At 35.2% G+C, this 22,451-nt stretch overlaps 1 protein-coding gene across 1 annotated transcript in view; it reads right to left on the reverse strand.

Annotated features, from left to right (window-relative positions):
* TTC7B (tetratricopeptide repeat domain 7B) overlaps nt 1-22,451 on the reverse strand; it is a 123,880-nt gene that overhangs the window by 73,480 nt on the left and 27,949 nt on the right. Inside the window, exons 4-8 of the mRNA XM_063399203.1 lie at nt 19,376-19,506; nt 18,257-18,378; nt 7,593-7,671; nt 5,406-5,578; nt 2,111-2,174 (exon numbers count right to left, since the gene is read on the reverse strand). Coding sequence (XP_063255273.1) covers nt 2,111-2,174; nt 5,406-5,578; nt 7,593-7,671; nt 18,257-18,378; nt 19,376-19,506 — 569 coding nt within the window. The remainder of the gene's footprint in view (nt 1-2,110; nt 2,175-5,405; nt 5,579-7,592; nt 7,672-18,256; nt 18,379-19,375; nt 19,507-22,451) is intronic.

Consider the following 22,451-nt stretch of genomic DNA (forward strand, 5'->3'; position numbering starts at 1 on the left):
TTTTTTGGGGTTTTTTTGCTGTGAGGGTTAATGGGCAGTGGCCCAGGCTACCCAGGGAGGCTGTGGAATCCCTCTCTGTGGAGATACTCAAAAGATGTCTGGAGAGAGGTGCAGCCTGCTCTAGATGGCCCTGCACGAGCAAGGGGGCAGACAAAATGACCTCCAGAAGTCCCTTCCAAACATAATCATTCTGTGATTCTGTCACCACAACTCAGCTGACATGCTGCAACACATACATGCACTGTTAACATGAGGATGTCAGATCACAGAACCACAGGATGGTTTGGGTTGGAAGGGACCTTTTAAAGATCATCCTGTCATGGGCAGGGACACTTTCCACCAGACCAGATTGCTCAGAGCCCTCTCCAACCTGGCCTTGATTGAGGTGCTTTCTTACTAATTCACAGACAATGAAAGCAAGAGATCATAATATTTTAATAATACAACAGCATATCAAAACACCAACTGTTACTCAGTGTTCTCTAAGTGTTAATTCTTTCCCAAATACTAGTTTCAGAATCACAAATCATACTACTACAGCTAGAAAGTTAGCATGAACTGAAGCTGAAACAACAGGTCTCAACTCTCAGAAAGGTAAGTTTGTAATGATGAATATTTTTATGCTCAATCTTCCCCTTTTCCCCCTCCAAAACTAATTGAACAAATTACTTAGCCAAAGTAAGTCAATCATGTCAAAGATTTTATACTCCCCCGAAACAAATTCCTTTGCTGAAATAATCTGCAATAATTAATGTTAAAAAAATTTGAAAGCTTGCTAAAGGTATATGCTCTACAGTGACAGCATTTGGTATAATTAGGCATATCTAATTCACAAAGGAAAAGCTGTAAGTAACCTGAAATGGCACTTAACAAGGCAGTACTTTTAATTTGGTTTCTGGCTTCTTAATGATGATATGTAAGGAACTACACATGCAAACACAGCTATCAGCAGTCAGATCCTGCAGAACTGTGACTGCTTTCACTTCACACCAAGACCACAGTTCACATCAGCATTCTCTGCATCTTCACTGCTGCTCAGGCACATTACAGAGACACAGGCAGCACCTCTCTGTGGTAAGCATACACTGCAGCAAAACCAACATATGATATGTGGAAATGTTGCTCAGCCGTTTTTTGTGTATTATGAGAATCAGAATCTAGACAGAATTTCTAGATTCTGTCATGAATATTGCAAGGCAGATCACTAGGAATGAGGAAGGCAGTTAGCACCACAATGTAAATATGTGCCACTTTAAAACAGTTAAACTAGGACAATGTTCACTAAAGTGTTCTGATCCTATTTAACTGAAGCAAAAGAGAAATGCCAAAACATGTAAGCATTTGAATCACCTGTAGAACTTAAAAGACTACATCTTACTGATGTGCAGTGAGACAGACTGCACAATGCCTGAGACTGTAGAGGTTTCACCCCTTAAAAAACAGAAAAAGCTCCATAATTTCTTTTTATCTGAGAATATAAAACTGACATGGTATGAGAATGTCAGTACGTGGCAGTTGATTGATGACTAGCAGAAAATAAGAAAAGCTGATAAAGGGCACAAGTAGACCATTGAAAGGAATCATTTCTTGAGGAAATGGGAACATTTAAAAAAAATAATCAAGTAGCAAAGACTGAATGTCAGTATCATCAAAAATCATTTACAAATTTGAGTGACTGAAGTTTAAAGCACACTGGAAGGTATTTTTTGTCAATGTTTATTATGCTCTTCTACTAGATTTGATTTGTTTCTTACCACAAAAATAATTTAGATTTTGAGTTTGAATAGCAACTAACTGGTCTAATAGTGGTTCATACAGGTCAGTGATGCCAAATGAAGGACCTGGCTTGTTCACCTGCCTATGACTAGAAGGAGGTTAGGTACAGCCAGTCCAAAGGAGAAAAACTCTATAAAACTTGCAGACCTCATCTCACCGGCTCAGAGGAACAAAAATTTCAGTTTCAGAAATAACTGCCTGCTTTCCTAACAGAAAATGAAAGACAAAGCAAAGGCTTGAGGAAAAAAAAAAAGTCCTCTTTTAATTAAACAAAAACAAAGCCCAAGGAAAGCACATACATTCAGCAAATGCACATTCACTCTATTTTACCTACCATAGATTCACTAATAAGCAGCAACAGTAAGGCTTCTTCTGTATTTTCTTGAGGACAGAAGATGCTGTTCAAAATGAGAATTTATATATTTAAGCAGAACACATTTCTTTTATGAGTAGTTCATACACATATATTAAAAGCACTGTAAAAACTGGAAAATGTCCAAAAAAGAAAACAGAAAGTAACTTGCATAGAAAAATCAATTGGTTAAAATGCATTTCTTTGCAATGTTCTATATTAGCATTTCAGAAAAGTTGGCTGAACACAATAAAAGAACAAAACTACCACAGCTGTCAGAGTTGAACTCATTCAAATATCCCAACATTGAACATAATTTGACAACTGTAAACACTAAGCCCATAATTTAACTGGCCTCTTATGCTGTCTGAGCTGAATCTACATCAAGTGCTGGCACAAGGAAACTCCCACACAAGAAGAGAACTTCTGTATTTTAGGCAATATGTGGAGAAATACTTCTATCAGTCTTTCATGAGATATGCCTGAGAATTTTTTCCTGATGCATTCAATAGCTATGAACATTTTTAAATAGATCCACAACAATCTCCATCCATTTGCCATAACCACTGTAAGTTCCAAGTAGTAGAATTATTTGCTTGTAATGAACTACACTTCCTTCTAAGTTCATGCTGAAGGTTTGCATAGGACTAGTTTCCAGACTTTACTGCTTTCTCTGAATACTGGATGCTTTCTGAACACTCTTCTATGCTGGTGGACAGACAACAGTAATCTGCATTGGGTACTGGCAGGAATTCATTCATCCATTCTCATACACACAAAAAAATCCCCCAAATCAGTGACTATGTTTTATCTCTTTGGATTTCTTCCTCTGAACTATTTCTGAATTCGCACAAATACTATTTCCTGTTAATTCAGTCCATTAGTTCCACAATTATCTATTTAAATGTAGAAAATAATTTGTTGTTGTTAATAATCAATTCCTATGGTCCCAAAGGTGTTTAAACTACAATACATTATAGACAGGAAACAAAACTTGTCTGACATTAAAACATCTTTTCAGACTTTTTTTCAAGCACTAGAAATATAAGCAGTAATTAAATGCCTGAAAGAAACTAGAAACTAAAAGACATCGAAATTCCAGGCAGTTTGAAAGCAACATTGTTCACGTATTGTGGTACTATACAACAGCTAAGACCCCAGGGCAGCTATTGTGTTGTTGTGTTTTTATTTTTTAATCAATGCAACTGCTCACCAGATTTTTAAGAGCATTCTTAATCTTAGAATACAATTTTATTATTACATAACAAAGAGATTTCAAAACACAGTTAGTTATGAATAAGAACCACCCACGATAAGGAATGAGGAGTGATGAGGAAGCATCAGAGTGCTCCTTATCTAACAATCCACTCCTCTATACAGAATTTAACAACCTGGAAGAAGATTTAACAACTGACAATGGCACCCAGAAAGCAGAATAATGACTGGAAAGAGCTGCTGGAGAAAGTATTCTCTCAGAGAAAGAAGGGATGCTGCCCCAAAGAGAACTACCGAAACGTCACTCATCAAAACAAAAGCAAACATTTTCTCTTGCAATTTCAAGCATATTTTTATAGATATGTTGATGTTTGTCTCAAACAAGAACCTCTCCATGCAGAAATTAGTGAGAAATTTCTTTGAGCTGTCTAAACAAAAAGCTCAGTTAAGCTGACTGAACTCAGACATTTTCTATTTCTCCTGACAGATGCAGGCACATGAGTAAAGTTATTTCAGTGTAACAAAGCAAAAGAGGTACCTTTTTGATAGCATCAAATGGCTATCAACTAAAGGCAAACCATGAAAGTCATGCTCAGCTGAAGAACTGGTTAAAAAAAAACTGAAGAGGCAATAACACAGAGATCTAAAAAATCATAAATGCTATTGGCCAAGTTAAACCCATAATTCTCATAAGAATACAATGCAATTATCTAATGTCAGGCAACATACTTAGAAAAAAACAGTGCATTGAAGACTCAGAGTTGGTGGTCAGAAGACCTAGGAAGAAATTTCCTACATATCACTGTCTTTGACACTTGCTTTCAGTCACTGCTGGAGATGAGATACTTGGCTGAACATATTTTATGTGGTATGGTATTAACCAGTCTGACGTGATGAAAGGATTTAATTATATGCTCTGCTGGAATTGTGGAACTCCTCACCTGCACGTGCCAAGAACAAGAGAACTAAACTGAACAAAGCCCCACTTTGGCAGGAAGCATGTTGCTATGAAGGATGAGTTGAGAATGGAGAACATAAGTTTGAAAGACTGAGCCTGAGAAACATGCTGTAACTATTCTGGATGCAGGAAGGAGAACTGCTAGAAGTCTTTGAAGATAAAGGCCGTTCTACTTAATAACAGTAAAGGCACCATAATTATGTGGGCTTGCTGCTCTGTAAAAGATTCATTAAAAGACCTCTGCAATAAATACAGCTAAACAACTCAAATGGTGTCATATTGCAGGCACATGTTACAATATAAATATACTGTGAACACTAAAACAAAACATCCCTCCATTATGTAAGTAGGACTACTTCTATAATCCAAATATTAACTTCTAAGAAAATTTCAAATTCAAGGAAATGGCTATCTATATTTAATACTAACCCTAATGGTGATTGGTTTGGAAAAAAAAGTTACATTTTCAAGAAGGAAGAAACATCAGAAACATACCATAGCTACTCTAGAATTCACCATGAGAGATACAGGACAAAAACAAACCAAAAAGTATCATTTACCTGATTCAATGAAAGATTAAAACTGAACAAAAGGTGGCATCATAAAGAAATGCCAAAACTAATTTAAGACGATTAGCTAAAAATTTGCCTTGGGAAGCAAACTAGCTTTGAAACTGCTAGATAAATTTCTAGATATATTTTGTTTTTTCATAATGCTTCCTGGACCAACTGAAATCTCCATACTGTTGAATCTTTCATTTCTATGATAAAGCAGAATAGATGTTTAGAAGCAGCACACAACTTTTAAAATGTGCAACATCTGATTTGCTACCCAGATCATGTTTTCTTTTGTATCCCACATATAATAAGAGATATTGAGTCTATCTAGAAAAAAAAAATTCTATAACTGAGAACAAAAGGTCCAACTATACAGTGCAACTGCTTGGAGAAGCATGATTCTTCCTCAATAGTTCTCCTCAGGGAATCTATCTGTCTACACATTGTCAAATTCCTTCCACATTTTCAAAAATGTAAACCAAGTCACCCAGTGCACTGGGTAACAACTGCAATTACAGAAACAAAAGAAGTATAAACTCAGCCATACTTTTCTCCAGTGTATACCCGTGGTCTTTTAGCGAGCGTGTAATTCTTAGCACTGGAACCTTTTCGAAGTGGATCATCAAGGGGTGATTGGTGAGGAGGATCTTCCAGTGGATTCCAGTAACTCTGTTCACACATACCTCGTAACAAAATTTCTGCAAGTTGTCTCGCTATTGTCTGTAAAAGCAAAAGATAAATATTTTCCCTAGAAATGTTGAATACAAACTCTTTGAAAATGCTCATATTTTTTCTAATGAGGACCACTTATATAGAATACATTTTTTTTCTACAACATCCAAAACATCAGGCATGATGCTGTTTAAAAGGTAAAAGTACCCAGTTCAATTCTCTAAACACAAAGAAAAACAATGGCAATAACAAGTTTTCAGCTTTATCAGTTAAATCCAGATACTTGAGAAGTCTAAACAACCCAGCGGATCCTAAGATAATCAATAACCTAAGATGCTCAATAGCCTCTACTGCCTCTCCAGACCTGGAGCAGTTGTGTGCACAGGAGAGACCACAGTGGAGCAGTTGTCCGAACTGCAGCCTGCAAAGAGAACCGTGGTGAAAAAAAGGATTATATTCCCTGAATGACCTGCAGCCCAACGGAGGCACCCCATGCTGGAGCAGGGTAAAAGTGTGAGCAGTAGGGAGCAGCAGAGAGGGACTCATCACAGTGCTCCACCTCTCATGCATCACTGGGAATGGGAGAGTAGGGAGAGGAGGTAAAAGAGAAATCAAAGACTGAAGTTGGATCTGAGAAAACCACATGGAAGGAAGGTGTTTCAGTTTCTGTCTTTGTTTCTCACCATCCCACCCTCTTTTAAGTGAAAATAAATTAAGTTTCATTTCCTCCAAGAAGAGCCTGTTTTGCGAGTGATAGTAACTGGTAAGCAAACTCCCTGCCTTTATCTCAGACCTATCTCAGACCTTTTCTAGCTTATTTCCTCCCGTGTGTTAAGGAAGGGGAGTTTGAGGGCAGCTGGGTGAGCATCTGGAAGCCAGACAAGGTCAACCCACCACATATAGTTGTGTTCTGTGGGCTGGAGGGGGCTTCTGACAACCCATACTTGAAGGTGCAGGTGTTAGCTACTGTTAAAGCTCAGCAAGAGTCAAACAAGGTTGAAAATCAGCATGAAAAGTTTTATTTTGACCAACTACTATTGTCACTATATCTTCAACTTACATAAATGTTACTTAAATATTTACATAAATACTTACATAAACATTATTTAATTAAATAATACTAATTTTTTTTAAAGCTTTTAAGTCATCTTATAATCCATAAATATCAGATTAATCTTCTCATTAATGTTTCACACACATGCATAGACCCTGCATGACTACATATCACAATGATGAAAACGCAAAGATTTTCTATCAGATCTAAATTTGCATCAGAATTGGCAGCATTTCCCAGTAACATTTCCCAAAAACAGATATGTAAGGTTTAAGCCACAGCACGATATGATCTCCATCCTCCACCTTAACTCCTATACTATAATAAGCCCTTCATCTTTTTTATTAAAATTTACAATAATATCCCTCTATTGTTAAATAATTTTAATATATTTACTAGAAAACAGTTATTGAATGAATTAAGAAATCACTTACCTTCCTTACTACCAGTTTGAAAGATTTAAAGGCCCAATATTAGGAAACTAATCTAGGATATTTTGAAAATAATTACATGACAATAAAAGATACAATCCTCTACTTTTTATTATATAAAAGATTCAAGATTCTGACAATGTAAGTAACAAATTTTCATGATTTTGCTTTAATGGTTTTCTTTTACAACTTGACAGCCTTCAACTTAATAGAAACCACACACAAACCATGCACTCTGTTCTCACCCCCACTACCTTACAAAAACACGAAACTGTATTGACTCATAAATAGGGCAATTATAATCAAGGTTGAAAGTATGGTCAATCACAGACCAGGCAGGTTCTAATTACAACCACAAACAAGAAAAAGGAATCGGGGGGAGACTGGATACCAAACATTCCTCACTTTAATCATTCATTTAAGCCAGGAAATGTAACCTTATAAAGTGCTGGATAACAGGTCCCTATCAATATGGTATATATTAACTATTTGTCTCTAACTCATCCACCACATTTATGCTTTCTCTGCCTACTGAAATTCAGATGCTACAATAGGAAAGTGGTTTAATATAACTTACCATTCTCAGGTTTTGTGTAGTTCTTGTTTCGACAGCTCTTAGTAACTCTCTAAATCTACCAACTCCTCTCGTCAAGTTCCTGTATATAAACATAGAATTTGACAGTATTCCAACTTGGATGAAGTAACACCTTAAAATATTGCTCAATAAAGTTGTTAAAATCCATGTTACCTTTTTTTTTTCTTTTCATAGCCTCATTGCCTTTCTGTGATACTAGATATAGATATATTGATAGATCGATAGATCAATAGATAAATATAGATACATATTCATCTGGGAACCTCACCACTAATTACTGTATTACTATACAACATTCCCTGACAGTTAATTGAAAAAAGAAACATTTTCATGATCAGTAGATAGTTCAAGGGAAAGCATGGAAAAAAGTTAGAAGCAACCACCTCAAAAAGAAAAAAGACAAAATGAAGTTGTTCTCATTGTTACAGTCATTTTAGTCTTCAATTACATTAAGCTTCAAGTATAAACTTTGAAAAAAAATCCATTTTGGCTGCCTCATGGCACCTTAAAATGGGGAGATTACAAATAAAAAAATCTTGTAACCCTGAAACCAATACAAAACATAAAAGTTTGAACTCCTTTTCAGAAGGGAAAGAGCACAAACACATTAAGGCCCACAGTCTGGCCAGAAGAGGACTGGGGTATCAGTGTTCTGTTCTTGACTCTGACTGGCTTTTCATGTAGATTCTGCAAACCCAAGTTTCTCCATCTACATTTCTTCCATGTCTGCTGCCTAAACAGCTTTTGCAGAGATTCAAGACCCTCAGAGACATCATTCATACTAACAATTTTAGCAGATCTGATCTTTCTTCTAAAACAATGGATTATATTGAATGGTCTTATAGCTTTACTTTTTTCTCATCCCTTTAACAGTTTTTTAAGATTTTATTGTACATAAAAGCAGTTGAGCACATTTTATTTTATATTAATACAATTTGTCTTTGAACTGGTGAAAGACTGGGTTAGCTTTTTGCTGTCCTGAACAATTGAATTCTACAATGTGAACACAACAGGACACCCATTTCACTATTTCAAGTTTGGTTACAAACCAAAATTATTTGATCAAAAGTGTATTTGGTATCAAATGATTGCTTTTACTTCATATGTTGTCTTAAGGTGTGATGTTATGTGCAAGTTGCATAGCATTTACCTAAGACAGAGCAAAAAGAGACAAGGAACATCACATATTGTGTAAGCTTTCTGTAAGTAAAAGCACTATTGCACTGCACTATAAATCTGATGTTAAAACTGCCTTCCTTAGTTCTGCTGTCTTAATTTAAAAGTATGTTTAAAATACTGACTTTTGAACCACAACTCTACAAATTCAAAAAAAGTCAGCATTTTTATACAGAAACTTTCTTTCAATTCAGTTGCAGAATATCGGAAACTAGTGCTTGATGCAAGAGATCTTGCTATAGGATTGTAGAACTCCTATCACTTTACCTAGAGATCTCATTTATTTTACTCTTCAGTGTTCAGCTCTGTTCTGTTTTACATAATAAAGAATTATCAGGATGTTTCAGAAACTTGAGTTTGCACACATCTTTCACTAGCATGGACATCATCTTCCATCAGCACAAGTTCACCTTCTAAAGTACTTTTACATAAAAGCTCATTTTAAAAGAAGTAGCATTTCCAATTAACAAAACCTGTATGAGTGCCCGAAAGTTCTGCCAAAGAAAGCCACCAGTTGGCTAAAAAGAAATAATCACCAGTCACAGGAGAAATAAATTTTTTTTATAAAAAGCCCATGTGCTACAGCAGAGCTTGACCAGAGAGTGACCAGCTAGTACATACTAAACAAAATTCATCTTGTGCAAACATCTGCATGGAAACAACTGTGTGAAAAATTACATTACTTTATACATTTCAAACAGGCAGCCTCAGTAGCTGATGACTATTACACCAACTTCATACACTAAGGAAGGACAGAAAGTCATTCAGCCAGATTTCAAGAAAACCTCCAAACTCATTTGAAGCTGGATACATTCAGCACCTTTGGAAAGCCAAAATACATATCATTCAGTAATACCACATTCCAAATATTTTAGGGAGACAAAACCAGTCCACTGGAATCCCAGCTTTAAGTCCTCTGGTCTGAGTGGGTATTTCTTATGAATGGAGTTCTCTTTCAAAGATTGTATTGCAAAGTCATAAATGTGTCCTTATAACAAGATTAAAAACAACAACAACAAAAATCCAACAAAGCAGATTCGCCAAAAAACTGAAATGCCCCCTGCAAAATTGTTGAAAAAGAGTTATAAGCAAGAACTTGTCAGCTTGAAACTTTATTTTCCCAGTGCAGATGAAACACATACTATGTAGTAGAACTTCAAATCACAATAACTTCATTAAATTTTAGGAATTGGCTTTTTCTCCATATGAAGTTTATGTCTTTTGATGCATTACAAGAACAATAACAAAACACCTTATGAAAATGCATTCAACTTTCACAAACCCTTGAACATTTCATGACAGGTTGCTTATAGTTACCCATTATACTTTTTTAAGCATCTGCAAGGGATTGAAACTTGTGACAGAAGTTCTACGGTATCATGGAAAAAGCAGTAAGATTGTACAAGAAAAAAGCAGTTAAATTAGTTTTTGCTTCATAAAGCATTTAACAGTGATCCACTGCACACATCAACACAAACACAAAACAGATTTGTCAAGCATCTTCTACATAAAATTTACTAAAAATCAGACCTCAAAACTACAATCTAAATCACCCCAAAATTGAGTTAAATGCTTTTAGAGACAAGAAATGAAGCAAAATACACCATGAATAATACGGTAGATCTACACAGCACACTGCTTTTAGCAAAGTACATTTCGTGTATTTGTTAGCAGTTTGTAACACTGAGGAGTGGTGGCTGTCCTGGCTCCTGGTTTTCCCTCCTAGCCTGGGACACAGCTTTTAGTGCTTTTCACTGCCATGTGCTTCCACGCCAGCAGCTGGCGCTGTGCTGACTGAGTGCCAGAGCACAAGGGCACATTTAGACAGCAATGTCCCACAGTGTCTGTAAAGGACTTTGAGATCCCTTCCTTTCACGGGACAAGGCGTTTTAAGGTACATTAGCACTCACTAGGAACAGACACGTTTTCAGTGGTTTCTGACAAGACAAAGACAGCCCACAGACGGACACTGATAGTTACATACATGTGTGTTTATATGACTGCTCCTGTCAGAACGTGCTCATATCAACTCCTTTGAATTGTATCTTCCTCATTTTTAAAGATAATTAGAATGGCTGCTGCTTTAAATCTTCAAGAAAGAGAAACAACAACAAAAACAAACAAAAAACCAAACAAAAAGCCCTACTTTGGCTCTTAAAGTAGCAACCTGCCAGTTAGGCTGAGAACCAAGATCTCCTAGAAGTCTATACAGACATGCCCTTAGGGTCTGTTTGCATCCTTGCCTCTACAAATTTGCACCCTAAACCCAAACTATTCATATTGGAACCTAATTAATTATTCTGATACAAGAACAACTTTTAGGCTCCTTGAAATTTTCAGACAATATTTGTGGTTAGAATAATGCAAATGTCTTGACTGCACCTATACAAAGGTGCTCACTCCTAAACAGAGACAGATATTAATAACTGTAGACGTGATACAAGCAAAGTGCAGGAAGAAAATTAAGGGGCACCAAGGATAAGCTTTCAAGGCAGGATCAGAAAAACCTGTATACAGGCACGAAGGCCAGCAGTAGCAAACTTTAGGCACAAACATATTTGTCACCATCATCATCAAGAATTCTTTTGGTTTTAAAAAGCATGTTTGGCATCAGACCACACAGTGCTTTGGCATTACTGGTCCAGATAAACCTCACCCCCACCAATACTTCTTATTTTTGTGGTTTTAAACACACTCAAAAAGTAGAAAAGAATGAAAGAAACTGCACAACAAGAAGCAGTCTATGTTTGAATGATATTAGGATAAAAACCCTGAACACTATTCCTTATAACAAAATTAGCGAGATCTAATCACAATATACTCAAAACAGACTAAAAAAGGAATGTTTTAAATTTAATCTTAGAGAGGTTGGTAAGATAATTTACTCTGTACTTACAGCATCTTTTGGTAATATCTTCTCCATTAATGAGAAGGGCTTTGTTTGTTAGGCATTTCCCTTATGCTTCTCAACCAAAACCCCCAAATATTTAGTCTACCACTGCCTTTTGATGCTTAAAAATTTAATTAGAATAAAGTTTTGCATACTGAGCTATACCAAACCTCACCTGCTCTGCAATTTGGTGGCTAAATTGGCAGTACTTCTCCCATTTAAGAGAGAAAAGCACATCCAGAACCATACTGGTGAATAGGCCAAGTTACTTACAGTACCCTATTTCTTCATTGCTGAGATTTACTATATCACATTTTAAAAATATTAATATTTTAAAAGGAAAGAAACAATAAAAGTGAAATCTACAGGGCTTGACCAAAGTGATAAAACAGAAGTTGCTTTTGAAATTGAGCTCACTTCTACCTTCTCTTGTGCTTTCTCTCTCTTTCTGTCTATATTTCTAAACAGAAAAAGAAATGCAATGTTTGTAAACTCATAGGTAGACTGCAAGTTTTAAAGTTTGGGTTTTTTCTCCCAAAAATTCAAATATGAAAGGAAAGAAAGGAATTACTTTAAAGGTAAGGAGCAAGGGCAAGTGAAACTCTTAATATGCATGCCAATCAGAACAGTGACATTTCAGTAACTTCAGTATAACTGACACGATTACAAAAAAAAAGTAACTATTCAAATCCATACACTCTAACTAATTACGTTTAGCCAATTAGGAGTCATTTACACAGTATTAAGGCCAGAAACAATTTCACATTACAAGAAGTTACTACATAAGCAAAAAGCAAGAAATGTGACAGATCAAGACATTAATTCTTAAGCAGTAAGAGAACATCCTAATACCGAGGTGTGCCATTTACCATACTGCTTTATATTGCCCTACAAAGGTGAAATTTTAAAAAATTAAATTCTCAAAAAGATAAAATCTTGAAAAATTTAAAAAGGACTGCAATTCTATGGCTTGCTTCCATAACTTTATTAAAGGCCTGAGCAAATGCACAAGACTGCATACTCTGCACAATGGATTATTGTGACTAATGTCTGTGTCTGTCTTCCATCAGGTTTAAGAAGGTGGAGACGTATAACTTAATCCACAATTAGAAAAACATCCTGGTAAGCATTTGGATATTTATCTATGAGAGACAACATAGTTGCAACTTCAGACAGTTCTGTTTTCCCTCTCTTCCTTTCATATTTAGACTTTCAGTACACCCACAATGCTATAAAACTTCTACAAAACATTAATTAACACTGGGCATTATTTTCTGAACAAAATGTAGAAAATCCCTAATTTGCTACCAGAATCTAAACTCTTTTTTCTTTTTTCTTTTTTTTTCTAAGTCTACTTAAAAAATTATCATGGCATACTTCTCATTTTATCCATTGTTACTTCATGCAGAAAGAAAAATTTCAGATATCTCAAATTGCTACAGAAGACCATATTTGCTTGATGCTTGAAAGTTCTTAACAGACATTTGGGCTTATAAATAAAGCATCTTCAGTGTGCCATTAGAGCTACACAAGCCTAAGTATCTGAAAGAGTCCAATCAAGCAGCAATTCTGGCATTCATGCATTCAAAATGAAAACACTTGCTGACTAGACTGCAGTTCCACTGCTAGTTGGTCCTCCTAATGGTTCACAGCCTGAAGAGGAAGATCTCATCCTCCCCATTCTCATCTCTTGTGTTTGCTCCCTTTTCCCACCATTCTTTCTTCTTGGTATCTTCCTACTCTCAATTGCATGGTCCTATCTCTTTTCTGACAGCCACACCAGCCATTATCATACCTTCCAGTGAAACAATTCTTCTCACCAGAATGACAGAAAGCTATGATTTGACAACAAAACAACTCCACAGAAGAACCAAACAAATGCCTGAAGCAAAAGACAGGAAAATGCACACTAGGAGGGTAGGTCTAGGGAAAATGACAATAGTAACCCCTCTGTACAGTGGAAAAACAAGAGCATTAAGCAGAGCAGTGAAATGAGCATTTTGAGGGGAGCAGAGGAAGTGTATGAAATATTAACTCCCCTGTTTGAGGATCCAAGACCATTTTGTTTGCCAGCCATCACAACTCAACATAAAACCAAAACTTTCAATCTGATGCTTGCAACTGCAATCAACAGCCACTGTCAGCAAGACATGTGGTACATGGGCCAAAAAATGCTAAGTATCTTCTTGGAAAAAGTGAGTTGGAATCAGAATTCCAACTACAAATTAGTAAGAGTATCAGTCTTGAACATCAACTCAGATACTAACATTACTCTTTCACTGTTCTTTGTATAACTATAGTTATTACAAAAGTTAATAAGATTATTAAGAAAGGTGATTCCTTCATGTTTATATCCATGTTAGTCTTCCATGTAACACTGCCAGGTCTCCTACCTGTAACTTCACAATGAAATCTTATTTTAACTTCTTGAAATTAAGACACAATTCTGAGCAATAAACATACAGTCAGGTTTGAAAGAGAAAGCATTCATAATGGATGATTTTATCTTAAATATCTGAGGGAATAATAATTTCCTCTCAGGCTCAAATAAAGTTTTTTCAATGAAAACTAACAGGTAAGAACAGTATTGAAAACAAGGATGAGAAAAGCATATGATATGACAGACAATAAAGTATCCTTTGAAAACTTATTTTTGCTAGGAATCACAGAGAAATTATTTTTGTTCCTATCTTGAATATATTCTTGCCTTAGCTTCCTAACCACACAAACATGAAAGCAGCTATATAGAGAACAAAGCTGTGTTGAAAACTGCAACAGAAGTGATTTTGTTTGCTTTCCAATATACAGCAGAGGTATTTTACATATAAGAAATGTAATACTTTGTAGGATTTCAATGTTTTCATCCTTCTGTTCTTTACTTAAACACCAACTTGTTTTGAGACTGATGCAGGATGTGCAACAGGATCTCAAGAGATGCAGAGTGATGACTATCTAGCACTATATTCTAATTCTCTCAGTAGACAGCTGACCTTATAGGATCTTCATGTGCATTTATGTCAAGCATTTACATAAACCCTTCTCTCTTGGATTTCATCACTGTAAAATCCCTAGCTGTGAGCACTGTATGGATACTCATGTGGAACAGAGGCACCTACAGACTGCCTCCCATTCACTGTTCCTCTCTTACCAGAAAGAGAGCAATATTCTTATATTATTTCTGTTATATGCTGTAGTGAAAAGAGAAAAACAGATCAAAGAAATTCTACATAGATAAGTCCCACACTCTAAGGAGGGCTTCTGTTGTGCTTGTCAAACATTTAAAGTCAGTATAAATCAATTATCTCAATTATATGAAAAAATGAGAAAAATTGGTTGATCCTTTTTTTATTCCTTTTTTTTTTTCAGGGCTCATTTTCTACGGAGAAGAAGCCAGTCTATAAGAAACAGCTTGCTGGAAGGAACTAGGAATGACTTGCTTCACTGTGACTGTGCCAGCACAGGTAATGGCCCTATGAGGAGTACAGATCATCTCTGGATTCCTCAGTTTTTGACTGAGTATGTGAAGCATGATGGAGACTGGACCAAACTGCAGTCTGGATCCAGAGCAATATCCTTGGAGGGGGTGTAAAAAAAAGAAGCCAGCAAAATAGCTCTGAAAGCTAGGTAAATCTGGTTTTCACATGATGGCCTCCTGATTTTAGACTTCAACCAAAATGGCATTTTGCTTCAAGAGCATACATTTCCAGTATATTTGTGAACATTGCTTCCTCAAAAATAAAAACCATAAACAAGACGAAATTCACTTGTAAATCTCATAAGAAAGCAAATACTAGGACAGAAGAAACACTGGGTACCTAAACAGCTGTCCTTTCTTCCTCAGGGCCATTTTACTTGAAAATAGCGATGTTAAATACCAATGTCAAAGTTCCTGCACTCACAGCTTTTTTTGGAAAAACATCAGGACTTTGAACTCCTTCAATATGAAATTACAGAGCAACTACTATGCAAGTTATGTAATCAGCCTGAAGGCATGTGAAGTTACATTTTTAAAAAACACACAAACCCTATGCTAAGATTTAGAACAAGTTCCTCAACTTCTTACACATTTCCAAGCTGAAATGTTCCTCATCTGCCAAGTGAAAAATGGGTATGTAGTTTGTTTCTTTAATAAAATTCTGTATGCTTCAGAAGAAACCATCAATTTCGGGTTTGTGTCTTAATAGCACTAAACTAACACTTTTCTAGTACAGACTATTTCCACTTCAACTTTTTTTAGCTAATTGCATTTCCATGTATTTTCAAAATACCACCACTTAGCAGAAAGACTAAGTTAAGTTTCAAACACTTCCTAGTATTTTATACAAGATAATGCATACCTGAAAGATAATCACTTAATCCTCTACAAAATCTTGATTACTCAAGTGAAAAGAAAATCTCTGTACAGTTAACAAATGAAAGGGAAATTTGAAGTAGATCAACCAACTTTATGGGTAGGCAGCAATATTCCCTATGTTACTGCTGAAATTATGGACTTCTGCCTCATACAAAAGTTACCTCATTTTCTTTTCTGGTTTGAAACTAACTCATATGTACAAAAACGATTTTAGATTCATTCAAATTTGAAGTATGTTGCAAAGCTTACTGGAAAGATCTCAAATCTACTTTCTATAAACTTAAAATCAGGAGGGATGACACATGTAAAAATAAAACAAAACATACTTAAAATAGATTCATTAAAAATAGCTCTATAAAATAATTTATTCCTATTAAGAAAAGCATATGTTTGAAGTTCTCTACAGTTCTGGTAAATTCAAGTTAAAAAATAAAAATATTTTTTAAAAAAAATTTAAAAAGCAATGCCTAAAAGCAGCCACATAACAAGCAGCCTAGAACAATGACTATATTAGGAAATATTGAAAGAATCATGATTGACTCTGAATAAAGGAAGGAAACTAATGGATGTAAAAGCAGAAATATGTAAAATACTGATTGTCAAAGAGCTATTTTTCCTAACACTAGCTATTCCTAGCTATTTTTCCTTTCTTCATATCATACCACAAAAAAAGTACCACTGGCCAATGGAACTAGAAGAAGAAATTCCAAGTTCTATATATAATGTGTAATTTAGCTTATAAACTGCAAGCAATCACTGTACTAAAGACTGCAAATAGAATATATGTCTGCGTAGGAGTTAACGAGATCACCAACTTCACTGCAAAGAACTAAAATGCACATTGAATAAAATCACCTTTCAAAGATCACACCAGAATAGCTGATATGCTCTCCTGTCTGGATATTCCTTAATAATCCACCGCATGACTTTTTGTGTGCAGATGTTTTTTGTTTTCTTCATTAATTGCAATCTTCTATGTCTACTGCTGGTTGCTTTTACACAAAACACGTCAGATTAAATGCACCATTTCCATCCCTGGCCTGCAATCAAAATTCTTCAAAATGTGGAATTTTTAGCTTATTCTTAACCATGACTGCCACTGGGATTTTTTCAGTAACTATATTTTATTTATTTTTTGTGCAGATATGAAAACAGAGATTGTATTTTTAGCCCTGGTAAATGAAAAAAATTAGCTCTCAGAACATTCCATTCCTCCTGCAATTAAATTATGAAAACAGAACTACAGTGTAACTCTCAGATCATGTTACTGCACCAGTACTCCAACACTTTAAGAGAGAGATTGCAAAAGTGTAATGGTCATTTCCATGTTGAAATTCCTGAACAGCTTAAAACTTGTATAACCTTTTCTTACCCTACCTTCAGTGCAGTAAAATCTCGAACTCTTTACAGACACTGCATGATTTCCTTCATCTCCAATTTACGTATTTGGAAGAATAAGAAACTTTTTTGGTACAAAACAGAAGTCCTATGAAGAGTTCCAGTATTTCAATAAAATCACATTTTCTTAGTAAAATAAGAAGCCCCCAAACCAAGTTTTTAAACTATGCAATTTCAACAAATGTCAGAAATGTACTTAAAACCCATTTTTGCCGAGTTTTGAAGTTCTTAAAAGTGGAGAGCTATATTCTTTTTCTTGTTCTGTGTGGTAACTGAATTTACTTTTAGGCTTTTAAGCAAAGCATTACTTAAAATAAATTATAAAGGAAGTCCCATGCAGAATCTAAAGGGATCTACAGAGCAGGTACAATAAAGATTGTATACTTGTATACATACTGTTGATCTTCATGCACATTTATCCTGCAGCATAATGTTAAAATAAGTGATAACTGAAGAGATTTGGAAAAAAATTACAAAATCAAAATTATAAAAATCAAGAGTTCCAATATGTTGACAATCACTTTTAACAATGTTCGATAATAAAGTAAATTTCAAATAGTTAAAGCTTAATGTACTTTAAGTTCTTACATTTAGTGAGCAAAACCATAAAATGCTTTCTGCTTAATATACTTTGACTAAACAAATTTCCAATAAATAAATAAATACAATATGGGCAGCCTTACTATTTTAATCAAAATGTTACTACTTCATTAATAAGAGACCTAACAATTACATAATCCACAAATGCTAAAAATGATGCCCAGTTAAATCACAAATACAAAACCTAAACAAAAAAGCAGACACAATAAAAGAAGACTCAAATCTTACCCATTCTTGAAATATAAAACATGTGCTCTTTGAAGTCCTGTTTCCAAGAAAAAACCAAGCTCTTGTTCATGTGCAGTGGGCCCTGGCTTAGGGCTTCTGTTTTGTATGTTGGCATTAACTGCCTAAGAGAACAAAAGAAAAAGGGTGAAAAAAGTGTATTTAGGAAAAAAAAAACCCAAAAAACAAAAAATAAAACAAAACAAAAAAAACCAACCCCACTTAAAATCAAGGTTTCTGTACTTTTACATGGAAGCTAATATTTAATGTTGGAGAAATCTTTGCCATTTGTAGGTAGTGGCTAGTAGACCATTTCTAGCTTAACCTGCGTTGCCACCTAAATATAAATATTTTTGCTCTTGGCTATACCCTTAGAAATAATTTATTTACCAAGTAAAAATACTGCTAAGCAAAATTTTATAATACCTTTTCAGAAATTTTTGTGAAGAATGGTATACACAAGAGAATAATATAAAAAAGCATATTTGAAACCTTATTTAGTAGCAGGAGGTGATGGCATTCAAAAATCTAAAACTTCTCTTAGATTAGAAAAGAGTGCTGCAGGGAGCAGTGAGAAGATTAAAAGCTGTCTGCAGAGTGATTTCCAAAAAAAAAATTTAGAAATATTTGTATTACATCAGCATTAAAAATGCTGTCAAAATGTAATCAGCTTTCAGTGCACGTAGTCTATCAGCCACTACAAGACAATAATAAAACTGCAAAAGCCCTCAGAAAATAAAAACCTGTATGTATTTTTAAAACAGTGTGAATTTCTTTTCCCCCATCACATCGGTTTTCTTTCCCCTTTCTTCTGTTTTTCACGACCCTAACTGTGTCTTATGACTCCTTCAAAGACAGCTGCCAAGTGCCTGGCCTGAGGCTTGCAGGCAATGGGTGTGAAGAGAGGATCAGATGGATTTCGCCAGCTCACTTCACTCCAACAGCACTCACAAGCCAAAGAGCAGAGCCCCAAGTGTACTGCCTTTTGCCCAAAAGTACCTCAAAGTCTAAATAAAAAGCAATAGTGTATAACTCCTAAAATAAAGGGTAACACAAATTTCTTTTAAAAAGGCATTTATATCAATCTTTAAATCTTCAGTTTAAAACATCACCCCAGGTTACCCTTTCTATGTCCTGAAGATACAGGAGAGCAATATCCCCAGCCTTCTCATAGCATGTAACAATTTCTTGTTCACGGTCCGCATGGAGGTTGCTCACTGAGGAAGACACTGGCAGCTTCTCAAGACAGAGACCTTGCGAGGAAAAAAAAAAACCAAACAAAGCATTAAAAACTAATGTCATATAATATTAATAGCTAAAACATAGTCCGGGTTAAGCCCCTTTAGTCAGGAGAAGAAACAAAGGAAATTAAGGTATGGTCCCCTAAAACAGACACTAATAAATATATAAATAAAAATTACTCCTCCTTAATAATTATAAATCCTGAAGCAGCAATTTTTTAAAGCTATTTTGATTTCAAAGACATTACGGCAGTCTACCATACAAAATATATGTTATCTTTCTATACCAGTTTTACACTACTATGTCTTCACTTTTCCAGAATGATCATAGAAACCAAGGTACAGCAAAGAAAGGCACTCAGGTAATATTAACCTAGTCACTGTGCAAGACAAAAGCATTTATAAAAACAAATACATTTAAAATAAACAATGTGTTAGGAAGTGTAATTTTTGTATTTAAATTTAGAAGAGGTAGTTCACTCTCATCAAGGCCATGTAAGCCTTTTCTGCTCAGGACTTACCCAACAAATACATTAAGTTGTGCTTTGAAGAAAAAAAAAATCTTTGCTTGTCTCAAATAAAAATCCAACAACTCTTACTAATCAATACTAACTCCTACAAAAGTCACTTCTATTACAGCTATTTTCAAGATAATTAAAGTGCTGGAAAAGTCCTCGAGAATATAAATCCATTTATCTGACGGAGGAATCAACCATCCCCTGACACTTGTCTAACCTGTTCTTAAAAGCTTCTGACAATAGGGATGCCCTGGCTTTCATATGCAAATTACCATAGAGCTCAACTATTCTCACAAATAGTATTTTTTCCTAGTTGTTAAATCTCCCTCTCTAGATTAATTACTTTGATTCACCCTCACAGAGAGGTTATTCTGTTCTTCACAAAGCACTGCAAGTCAGAGCAGGGTGCCAATAGTGCCAAGGTCACGGGGTCCACCCCCCCAGGGGCCACTCATGTACAAGTTGGACTCCATGATCCTTCTAGGTCCCTTCCAACTTAGAATATTCTTTGATTCATCTAGAGAGAGACACATGCTCGCAACAGAAAATGTCAATTCTCACCAATTTCTCTTTTCATACTTCCTTGACAGCTAATCATTTTTATGTCCTCTGACACTCCCCAACTGGTTACCTCTACCATGACTCACTGTGCCAAAATGGGATATATGGCTTCACTTGGAGCACTGAGCAGAGAAGATTAAAGACTTCCTGGTTTTCATAAGGGATACTTTAAAAAAAAAGTATTAAAAATCAGCTGAACTTTAGTGCCATCCCGTAATTAGTAAAAATTATCTTCCATTTATGATCTGCAACAGACCACCACCTCATATCCTTCTAGTCAACTATTTCATCTTATATTTATTTGAATAATTAATTGCATTTGAAGTAGCACTTTCCACATGTTAAGAGAATTATTTCAGGTCATTCTTCCAGCATGTCAGTAGTAAATGCTAGTCCTAAAGTGTCTTCAACTGCTCCCACATAAATATAATCCATAATTTAAATTACTGTATTCTCTATTCATCATTTAAAATTTTGAGAACTCATTGCTGGAGAAACTAAAAACAAAAAACAGCAATGAAATACATAGTTACATATTGGGCATATGTCTGTAGAATGCCAAGTAGTACAAATCTAGTTTAGAGAACACTTTATCAAAGGATTTCTTTGAATCAGTACTGTACGGTCAGTATAGCATGTTTCATTACAATTACAAAAAAACCAAAAAACTATTTGGGAAGACACAGATACATAATCTGGAGTTTATTGATAAACTCAGAACTGTGAACTATCTGTGGCCTCCAGATTATTTCAGAACATCTATTAAGTTTCAATCTTTGTAAAAGCATAGCTTCTATGTATAAAAAAAAAAATCAAGCCAGATTTCTGGCTTGAGAGGATGCCTGAAGTCTGTATCATAGTTTGTTGGCCACCTTTACCCTCCAATCCACCCTTTTACCAGTACAAACAATATATATCTTACAGCTTTATGTGCTATGCATCCAGTTAACACAAAATCCTGAATCCAGTACTAAGATCCCTGCTAGAGACAGAGTAACATCCAATCCACTTTTCAAAAAAACTACACATTCCTAAAGCACAGCAAACACACAAATTGTCTGTCTATTAAAAACTTGTTAAACCAGAGAAGAATAGACACTGGGTGTTTCTGACATGTCATAGTTTTCACCTAGTGTACCTCTAAAAGTTAACTATATTTGCAAATAGTCTAGAATAGCCAACTAACCTGTTTTTTTTTAATTTTTCAATCAAATCAAAAACATCCAAGAAATTTTTGAGTACCAGTAAGTCATAGACCCCAAAGCAGCAAGGTTTAACTACAGAAAAAAGTCAGGTCTCCTTCTATTACAGTAGGTTTGAAGAGACCCTCTGAAAAGAAGATGTAAATGTAAGGTTGATAGTGGATAGAAAGTTTGCAGTGTCCTACATGAAAACCTTCAAACTCAGAGGTGACTAAAGAATACAATAAATAGGCTGCAATAAACAGATCAAATGACTGAAAGCACCAGGTAATTTGTGTGTGCATCACTCCTCCCCTCTCCTTCTCTCCCATACTATGAAAAGCCAATGCCCCTGAGTAACCATCTCCTACATGAAGCAAATTACTCAACTGACTATTTGTAGATCTGACTCAGATTTATTACTTCTATTTTTATAGTTTATGGCCATAACCATTATATTTAAATCTGAAAAACTCACTATAAGGACATTTTCTTATTTTAGCTGAGAATTGTTATTATGATATGAAAACACCTCAGTGTTCAGCCAGAAATTTTAAGTAATGCAGCAGGGACAAAATAAATTTTAAGTTTTCTTTGATGAAGGACAGAATACTACTTCTTAGAGAAACATTACTATATAACTAGTATTCACTTTTTTTTTCTGCTATGTTTATTAAACCCAGGAAATTATATATAT

This window comes from Prinia subflava, chromosome 5, assembly GCF_021018805.1.
Source record: "Prinia subflava isolate CZ2003 ecotype Zambia chromosome 5, Cam_Psub_1.2, whole genome shotgun sequence".
Classification (NCBI taxonomy): domain Eukaryota; kingdom Metazoa; phylum Chordata; class Aves; order Passeriformes; family Cisticolidae; genus Prinia; species Prinia subflava.